Source organism: Rhinopithecus roxellana, chromosome 2 (genome assembly GCF_007565055.1).
Source record: "Rhinopithecus roxellana isolate Shanxi Qingling chromosome 2, ASM756505v1, whole genome shotgun sequence".
NCBI lineage: Eukaryota > Metazoa > Chordata > Mammalia > Primates > Cercopithecidae > Rhinopithecus > Rhinopithecus roxellana.
The window spans coordinates 167445073-167455359 of record NC_044550.1 but is presented as its reverse complement, the minus strand read 5'-3'; the positions used below and the strand labels follow the sequence as shown (position 1 = coordinate 167455359).

Genomic DNA, 10287 nt, shown 5'->3' with positions numbered 1-10287 from the left:
AGTCCAGTCTGTTTCTAGACCTCACCGTGCTGCAGGTGTCTAGGCCAGCAGGTCCCAGATGGAGCTGTGCAGCTGACTGCTGTCACATCCCTTTCTCTCCCAGCTGCCTTCAGCTGAGCTTAATGCCAGCAGAGGCCAAAACACTTCACAAATGCAACTTACCAGTTGGAAGGTGCGCTCAGAGCTCAGGAACAGTTTGCCCTCTTTATTGTTTGCCATCATTCTTTTTTTTCAGTTTGGGTTTTGGGCCCCCTCAGTTTCTTTTCTGTTGACACTGAGCTATTTATCCATCCCTCTCAAGGTTGAAAAAGAGAAAGACTGTAAAAGTGCCCTGCAAAGAAGAGGCTTCCAACTCTCTGGGGTACTCTCTTCCTCTTCTTGTCTTCTGGGTTCATCCCAAATTATTCCCCAAGGGAAAAATTGCTCAAGGATTTAGGGCGGTGGTGGGAAAAGGACAGTCTCCCAAGAGGTCAGGTGGAGCCCCAACCTCAGGGTGTTGAGGGAGGGGCTGGGGGAAGCGGGAACCTGTTCCTAGGAGACACTGTCTACCGGACACCTCGTCCTAGATGGCTTCCCCGAGTTCTGACACGGTCCCAGGAGTAGGAATCATTCATTATCCCACACTGCGGAGAAGGAAACCAAGGCCGGGTAAAGTTTTGTAGGGCCCTCAAAGTTGCAGAGCTGGGAATAAAGTCCGGATTGGGACTCAGGTCTGTGGGCAATCCAAGGCCGCCCCCTTTACTCTTCAAATGCTCTTTCCTCCTCCGGAAGCCCTCGCGTCCCCCTCCCTACCCCACCTCTTGTTCCCCAAGCGTGGCCAGGGCTAGGGCTCCAGGGCTGCGCCAAGCGCCGTTCGGTCTTCCCGGGGAGAATTTTCCCCGGCCCGGGGCTAGGGTCTGGCGCTGGGGCGCCCCTCAGACCTGCGGGATCTCCCGTAAATTCTGGGGCGCCGAGCGCGGTGAGCGAGGTCGCCAAGGCACAGGTGGGGCGGGAGCTCGAGAGAGCTGAGCGCGGAGGCGCTGGGGGCGGGACGCGGGGCCCGGGAGCGGCCAGGGACCGCTGCAGCGCCGCAGTGCCAGCCGGGCGCCCGCGGCTGCCTGCCCCAGCCCCTCAGTGGCGGCTCGCTCTCTTCTCTCGCTCTGAACTAGACACAGCCGCTGCCGCTGCCGTCCGGCGCGCTGCAGACTCCCTAGAACAGCCCTGGCTGTCAGCGGGCACCAGCCGCTTCCTGTCCCCAGCGCTAAGACTGGAGGGGCGCGCCACCTCCACCGAGCCAGAGGAGCTTCAGGAGGCAAGAGAAGTCCCCGCGCGCTCCGGGGCCCGGCGCAGCTCATGGTGAGCGCCCTCTGGGGCTCGAGGGTCCCTTGGCTGAGGGGGAGCATCCTTGGGGTGTCCCATGGGGCTGCCTGGGGGTCGCAGGGCTGAAATTGGGACCGCCCACAGACCGCCCCTCCAGCCCAGCCCGAAATGCTGCCGCCAGGGAGCAACGGCACTGCCTACCCGGGGCAGTTCGCGCTGCACCAGCAGCTGGCGCAGGGGAACACCGTGGGGGGCTCGGCGGGGGCACCGCCACTAGGGCCCGCACAGGTGGTCACCGCCTGCTTGCTGACCCTACTCATCATCTGGACCCTGCTGGGCAACGTGTTGGTGTGCGCAGCCATCGTGCGGAGCCGCCACCTGCGCGCCAAGATGACCAACGTCTTCATCGTGTCTCTGGCCGTGTCAGACCTCTTCGTGGCGCTGCTGGTCATGCCCTGGAAGGCAGTCGCCGAGGTGGCCGGTTACTGGCCCTTTGGAGCGTTCTGCGACGTCTGGGTGGCCTTCGACATCATGTGCTCCACAGCCTCCATCCTGAACCTGTGCGTCATCAGCGTGGACCGCTACTGGGCCATCTCTAGGCCCTTCCGGTACCAGCGCAAGATGACCCAGCGCATGGCCTTGGTCATCGTCGGCCTGGCCTGGACCTTGTCCATCCTCATCTCCTTCATTCCGGTCCAGCTCAACTGGCACAGGGACCAGACGGGCTCTTGGGGCGGGCTGGACCTGACTAACAACCTGGCCAACTGGACGCCCTGGGAGGAGGACGTTTGGGAACCCTACGTGAGGGCAGAGAACTGTGACTCCAGCCTGAATCGAACCTACGCCATCTCTTCCTCGCTCGTCAGCTTCTACATCCCCGTGGCCATCATGATCGTGACCTACACGCGCATCTACCGCATCGCCCAGGTGCAGATCCGCAGGATTTCCTCCCTGGAGAGGGCAGCAGAGCACGCGCAGAGCTGCCGGAGCAGCGCAGCCTGCGCACCCGACACCAGCCTGCGCGCTTCCATCAAGAAGGAGACCAAGGTTTTCAAGACCCTGTCCGTGATCATGGGGGTCTTCGTGTGTTGCTGGCTGCCCTTCTTCATCCTTAACTGCATGGTCCCTTTCTGCAGTGGACACCGGGAAGGCCCTCCGGCCGGCTTCCCCTGCGTCAGTGAGACCACCTTCGACGTCTTCGTCTGGTTCGGTTGGGCCAACTCCTCACTCAACCCCATCATCTATGCCTTCAATGCCGACTTCCGGAAGGTGTTTGCCCAGCTGCTGGGGTGCAGCCACGTCTGCTCCCGCACGCCGGTGAAGACGGTGAACATCAGCAATGAGCTCATCTCCTACAACCAAGACACCGTCTTCCACAAAGAAATCGCAGCTGCCTACATCCACATGATGCCCAACGCTGTTACCCCCAGCGACCCGGAGGTGGACAACGATGAGGAGGAGGAGGGTCCTTTCGATCGCATGTCCCAAATCTATCAGACATCCCCAGATGGTGACCCTGTTGCAGAGTCTATCTGGGAGCTGGACTGCGAGGGGGAGATTTCTTTAGGCAAAATAACACCTTTCACCCCAAATGGATTCCATTAAATTGCATTAAGAAACCCCCTCATGGATCTACATAACTGCACAGACACTGACAAGCATGCACACACACGCAAATACATGCCTTTCCAGTGCTTCTCCCTTTATCATGTGTTTCTGTGCAGTAGCTCATGTGCTTAGAAACCTCACCCCATTGATTGGTAGTTCAAAGAATTGGCGGAAGCGGTTGCAATAAACTCAGTCAAATATACCCAGCCTACCAGAGATGGACCAATGATCCTATTAGAGAAGAGAGTATGGTGCTGCGTCCTTTAAAAAAAAAACAAGTGATACTTGGTCTTTAAAAAATATGCTCTCCCCTCCCCTTTTAAACTAATGGCTTGTTCAGTCACTTGTTTGTGTTTGAATTGATTTTTAAACAGCAGTTTGTGTGTGTGTGCAGTGATGCGGTGGGAGCACAGCTTTCCTGTGTCTGGATTCCCGTGACTCTGTGCTCATGTCATTTCTTCTCTCTGTGCTGGTGGGTGTCTCTTCACCATAGCTGAAGAAGTCTCTCTGATTTATTCTGGTGTCTAATAAACACAAATTATTTGTATTATGCAGTGACTGTCTTTGCTTTGTTACACTGGGTTTCAGGATTGCTTCCGAAAAAATCATGAGTGCATCCTTAAAATGCAAAGAAGATATTTGCTGGGTCTGGAAGTACATGCTTATTCTCTTTACAGTTTGGCCTTGAAGATACACCAGGGCAAAGGACCTTGAGGAGCTTCTGTTTTCTCAGGTTTCTTTTTATTACTTATACACGTGTTGGCTCTGTGCTGAAACCTGGATTCAATGGCATGGCATTAGATCTTCTCAAGCCCAGATTTTTTTTTTTCTTCCTCATTTGGAATCTGTTTTGAAGTAACACAAGACAACTCTCCTGATTCCTAGACAGTTGCGATCAGTTCATTGAAAAGATCATGTAGAATAATACCTTGAATCTTTCTCCGTCTGAAATCTATAGCATGTTTTAGAATGACATGGCTTTTGAGAAATCGTGTTTTCTGAAGAGCTTTGAAATGTGTGAATCAAGATGCTTTAAAAAAGAAACGCTATTTTTAAATAGGCATTTTCCTTAGTGGACAATAGCAAAATAGGGAAATGCTTTTTAACTAAAATGTAGAAGCCAGAGATGAAATGTGAATGAACTTGAAATTGGAAAATCTGTAGGTCGAGGTGCTCAATAGAAAAGCCCAGCTGACTCCAATCATTTTGTTTTTGCTCTCTGCAGTGTGGACAGTCAAGGGGAGTGTTTTATTCCAGACCCACACCAGTTGAGAGCATATTATTACCATCAGATCTAAATGTGAGCACTATTAATGGAAGCAAATGAAATGAGAATATGCAATTTCTTGCAAGTCCCTGCTTTGAAGCAGTTTTATCAAGGACAGTTCAATCAATTTTGATCTCTTTAAGGATAATTTTATTGTCAGTCTTCTGTGCAGCCATATTTTGATCACTGCAAAATGTGCAGTTCCTGGCACATAATGCTTAATAAATATTTGTTGAATGAATGACTATTTCTGGAACAGTGAGATTGAAAGCAAATCCTATTCAGTATGTCAATTTTTATATATAATTTAGTCAAAATGATACTGGAATCTGAGGTCCGTGTTCAGTTTCTGACCTCCTGTGAACGGATAGCTAAGCAAACCATTAGGCAACATTAGGAGCAGTGAAAAGCACACAGCTCTAGGATTCAGGAGATGGTCGCGTGACCTTGAATGAGTCAATTAACTTTTCTGGGCCTCATTTTCCATCTGTGTCTGTAAATGGAAACACTTATACTAGATCACTGTTTACCCAATTGTGCTTTGTGATGCAGATGTTAATGGAAGGGGTCTCTGGTGAAATAAGTTCAGCAAACCCAGGTTCAATACCTGCTTTCTCGATAGGACTTCTTAGAGCTTCTCCTGTGCACGATGCATCCTCTAGTTGGGGAAGTTTCTGTATCAGTTCCCAATGCCGTTCACCTTGTGAACCTTGTTTGGTGGAATTCCTGTTACTGTTTCTCTGGAGTCCACAGTCACGGTTTGAGAAACTCAAATCTAACTGACCTGGAAGTCTTTACAATATTCTGTTCTAAAGCACAGGTTGCTATAAGCAAAATCTTTAGTGAAAAACACTGTTCTAGGCTCCAGTTTAGACAAGTTCTGGGTTATGGAAAATAGATTATGTAAGGACTTTGGAATTTCCTTTTGTAAAATATCACTCACCATTCATTATAATTTTGTACTATGCACTAGGCATTGCTCTAGATGCTGGGAATATAGTTGTCAATCAAATTCTCTGCTGTCTTGGAACATTTAGGTGAGTCGGGGGAGAGATAAGCCAATAAAGAGTTCTGTACTATACTGCACTGCATTGCACTGTGCTGTACTGATCAGGATAGGTAATGTCAGGCAGGGTTAATTGCTATGTTGCAAAAAACCCAGGGTGAATAGGGTGGTGAAGCTGCTGTTTTATTTATGGTGGTCAGGGGAGGACTTTCCAAAGACGCACATGAAGAGAGACCTTGATGAAGTAAGGGTTGGAGGGCTGCTAATGTCTGAAAAGGAGAGTAATCCAGGCAGAGGGAGTGGCAAGTGCAAAGGCTTGGAAATGGGGTTGTTCTTGCAAAGGCTTGGAAATGGAGGAGTGTGGCTGGAAGGCTATAAAAGAGGAGCATGATAGGATTAATGTTAATTGCCATAGCAGCAATCGCAGCAGGCATGACGGAGACTCAGCCTATGGTGGGTACAACATATGTATTAATTAATTTGACTCTCACTGCCCTGTGAGCACTCTCATTACCCCATTTTACAGATGAGGAAATGAAGGCATTGGCAGGCTGTATAACCAGCCTGTGGTCACAGAGCTGTTGAGTGGCAGAGCTCAACTTGAACCCAGGTAGCCTGACCGTGGAGTCTTTAATCCTAACTGCACTTTGATGGTGAGAGAGGATGCCAGGACCTCTTCAGTCAGCAAATGCACTAGTTCACAGATCAGAACATTCAGTTTTTTGTTCATTTATTACTGAAATCGTTAACTGATTCATCCCCACAGCTATACGACAGCAGATCTTCCTTGTGTACCTGCTCTGTGCACGGCTTTGTGTTTGGAGGGAAGGCACCCTAGGGTTATGGGCAAAGTAGTTCTTACTTGATGGGCCAAGTGCTTTCCTGTATTCTTATTTATTCCTCACATTAACCTTACACGTTATTATTTTTCCATTTTACAGATGAGGACATGGGGCACAGACGACCTTGAGGACAAGGTTGTTTGTACAAGGTCATGTGAGTAGTGGTGGAACCAGGGTTCAGTGTAGGTCAGTGGTTCTTAATTGAGGGAACTTTGCACCCTGCACCCCCACAGATATTTGGCGATGTCTGGAGACATTTTTGGTTGTCACAGCTCGATGTCAGGTGCTCCTGCCATCTTGTGGGTAGAGGCCAAAGATGCTGCTAAACAACTTATGGTGCACAGAGAATTATCCAGCCCCAAATACCCATGTTGCAGCACCCAAGGGGCCTTGGCCAGGTGGACAGACTCCAGGTCCCAGCTCCCTGTCCACAAGGCCACCTGCCTGGGATTGGAGGCTCCACCGCCCTGAGTTTGAAGTTTGGTTCCACCATTTATTAGTCATCTGAATTTGGGCACCTTTCTGAGCTCTGGCTTCTTTATCTGAGCAATGGGCACACGAACCACACAGAGTGTGTATAACACAAAGCACATGCCCCAGAACTTTCTTGCTCTGATACATGCTGAATCTTCTTTTATAATCAGGCCTCCATACGCCATATTCATTGGTTAGAAGTGAGTCATTAAGTCCAAATCATATTCAAGGGGAGGCAATTAGACTTCACCTCTTCATGGGAAGAGTGCCAAAGAATTTGCAGAAAAGATGTTTCACATTTTATGCTTTATTTTTAAAAACTGGTTCTCACAGTTTCAGACTTACAGAAACCTTGCAACATGGTACAAAGAATTCCTAAATATTGTTTACCTAGATCTCCCAAACATCAATATTTCACTGTATCACTTATCTCTGTTCTTCCCTTTTTCTTCTGAGTCACCTAAGATGTGATGCCCATTTATTCTTGAGCATTTTGTTGCATATTTCCTAAAAACAGGGAATTTTCTCATCTCATCTACAGACCTTATTCAGACTTCGCGATAATGTCCTTTATAACAAAACAATCCAAGACCATGTGTTGCATTTAGCTGTCCCCTGTAATTTGAAAGTTCCGCAGCTTTGTCTTTCATGACGCTGACCTTTGTGAAGATTACCTGGCCAGTTACTTTGCAGAATTGTCCTTCAACTCAGGTTTTTTGGTGCTTTTCCATGATTAGATTCTGTCATGCACACTGGGCGGGAATATCACAGATGCCATGCTGCACTCCTCTAGCGCATGGCAAGAGGGGCAGGTGCTGTTAATGAGTCCCCTTACTAGCAACGTTAACTTTGCTCATGGGGTTACGGTGCTGTCTACCGTTTTACCCTTTATAATTAATAAGTATTTCCTTTGGAGAAATACTTTGAGACTATGAAGATACCCTATTATTTCTCAAACTTGCATCCATTTATTAGTGACCTTTCCCTGAATCAGTTATTACTGTGGTTGTGAAAAGGTTGTTTTTAAAAAAATTCCACCATCTTTCTAAATTTATTGTTGGTTTTCTACTGTAAGAAACAGTACGCTTTTTCCTACGCTCTTCCAATGGCCCTTTGCAAAGGGTAATTAGACCTCAGTTGTCTACATGGGTGAGATCTGTTCAACATGAAGGGGGCTCTATTTTTCTACACCCTTGATAATTTGTGGATTTGGGAAAGCATGCCCAGTATGGCCTGTCAGGGCTAACACATATGTCCCCGTTCGTATGTCAACTTGGCTTCATGGGTAGGGGCTGCCTGGAGTCCTGGGATGAGAAAGACTCCAAGGTTGCATTCCAACCAATGACATTGAGGGGCCTGGTTAATAAATTATTTCTATTAGGAGCTTGGGAGGTGGGGGATGTGTGAATGTTCTAAGTACTTGCTATTCTGGGTCTCTCAATAGCCCCTAAACCTGTCTATCCTAGAACCACTTGAAAGTTAAAATATTGATGCCTGGGGCCCACTCCAAATTAGTTAAATCCAAATTTCTAGGAACAGGGCCTACGCCTCACTTTTTTAAAAAAACTTGAATGTGTTAGAATGTATATAGCCACAACTGAAAAACACCATTTGTCTACACTATCATTAGGCATGATTGAAATTTATCTGCCTTGATCCTGCCCTGATCTTGCCTTTGCTACAATATTAAATGAGCTCTTATTATCAACAAATACATCTAAGTATTCTCTAGATCTTTTATTAGCTTGAATTATTCTTATTCAGGAAACATAAAAGATTTTGAATGTATGGTCTTTGTGGTTGATGGTCTAAATAGCTAAATTCAAACCTCACTGCAGCTGTGACTAGAAAGTCCTCATTGATGGAGAACCCTAGAGGTCCTTTTACAGAAGAAAAAATAATTCAATGGGCTAAGCTGTAATATTTTGCCTCTGATTCTCAGATTCCTTGTTGGTAAAATGGGAATGCAAAATAAATAAGGAGTCTATAGTAAGTACCTAATGAGTATTTGTTGGATAAACAAATTAGTGGAATACAAAATTAAAATACTTGTCTCATTAAACATCTAGAGAAAAAGGAGACAGATACAGAGCTAACCCATGCCTGTTACACCATTTAATGCTAGGTGTATGGAAGCAGATACTGTGTCTCTAGTTTCACAGGCTCTCAGATTGGGAGGAACTGTACTCTAGGAGCTGCATGTGACTAGTCATTCCTAAGAAGTCCCCACCCCAGTACCTGATTTGAAGAGATTCTGAACTTTAGTTGATGCTGAAGTGGGAGGAGACTTTTAGGGATGTTGGGAGGATGTAAGTGTATTTTGCATGGGGTGGGGGATGTGAATCAATAGCGGCTGGAGGACAGGATTCCCGGCAACCCCTAAGATGGCCTCCAGTGATCCATGCCTCCTGGTATTCCTGCCCTTGTATAATCCTCTCCACTCTCTTGCATGTTGGCTGAATCTAATGTCTTGCTCCTAACAAACACAATATGGTGAAAGTGATGAACAGCACCTCCGAGAGGTTACAAGAAGACAGTGACTTCCATCCTGCTCACCCTCTCTTGCTCTCTTGCTTTCTTGTTCTGACGGAAGCCAGCAGCCATGTTGTGGGTGTTCTATGAAGAGGCCCAGTCGCAAGAAATCGGAGGTTGGGGAAGTGTCTGACCAAGAGCCAGCCAAAACCTGAACCTGCTAATAACCACATGAGCTTGGAAAGGAAGCCTCCCTCGGTTGAGCCTTCAGATGAGGCCATAGCCTTGTACTACTGCTTGATTGCAGCCTTTGGAAGACTGAGAGCCAGAAGACCCAGGAAAGCTTTGCCTGGGCTCCTGACTCATAGATACTATCAGAAAAACACTTGCTGTTTTAAGCTGGTAAGTTTTGGGTTAATTTGTTACTTTGCAATAGATAACTAATATAGAAGAAAAGGGAGAGAACATTTATTGAATCCTTCACTATACCCCAGGTACTTTGTAAACCTTTTTCCATTTCATCCTTAAGTCAACCTGGATGAAAATATTCAAGTTCAGAGATGCTGGGTGAGTGCCACGGGCAGGATGTGAAATTACTACCATTTGATTTGAAAGCCTGTGCTCATTTCTCTATTCCAGGATGCAAACCAGGAGACATTTTCTATTCTATGTTTCTCTTTTCTTTTCTTTTCTTTATTTTTCTTTTCTTGTGGCAGGGGGACAGGGTCTTGCTCTGTCATCCAGGCTAGAGTAAAGTGGAGCAATCATGGTTCACTGCAGCCTTAAACTCTTGGATTCTGGTGATCCTCCTGCTACAGCCTCCCAAGTAGCTGGGATTATAGGCATATACCACCACACCTGGCTAGTTTGTTTTGTTTTGTTTTGCTTTTTAATTTTTATTAGAGACAAGGTCGCCCAGGTTCGTCTCAAACTCCTGAGCTCAAAGGATTCTTCTGCCTCAGCCCCCACAAAGTGCTAGGATTACAGGTAAGAGCCATTGTGTCCGGCCACATTTTCTGTGTTCGTAAAGTCAGCAGAATAGCTAACGTTGCTGCTAACAGTGTGTATAAAATGAGTAGTTATTAGTGTCCCTGCATGCAGCCACCTACTGTTGCTGACCTTCTGGGCCTCTGCAGCCAAACACACACCAGGTACTTATGTACACACACTCCATAGGCACACAGATGCCTCCACAATACACATGTGCCCAAGATGCAATTGCGAGCACACAAGTGCACAAATAAGCACACACATGTGTCTTCACAAAGAACTATCTCCACCTTCATTTTCTCCCATCCAAGTACTAACCAGGTCTGACC

At 47.2% G+C, this 10287-nt stretch overlaps 1 protein-coding gene across 1 annotated transcript; it reads left to right on the top strand.

Moving 5' to 3' along the window:
* The first annotated feature begins 858 nt into the window (after positions 1–858).
* DRD5 (dopamine receptor D5) lies at positions 859–3454 on the top strand. The gene is made up of 2 exons (XM_010357591.1): positions 859–958; positions 1149–3454. Exon 2 carries the CDS (start codon positions 1468–1470, stop codon positions 2902–2904), a length of 1437 nt encoding a protein of 478 aa, XP_010355893.1. The 5' UTR covers positions 859–958; positions 1149–1467; the 3' UTR covers positions 2905–3454.
* The last annotated feature ends 6833 nt before the right edge of the window (positions 3455–10287 follow it).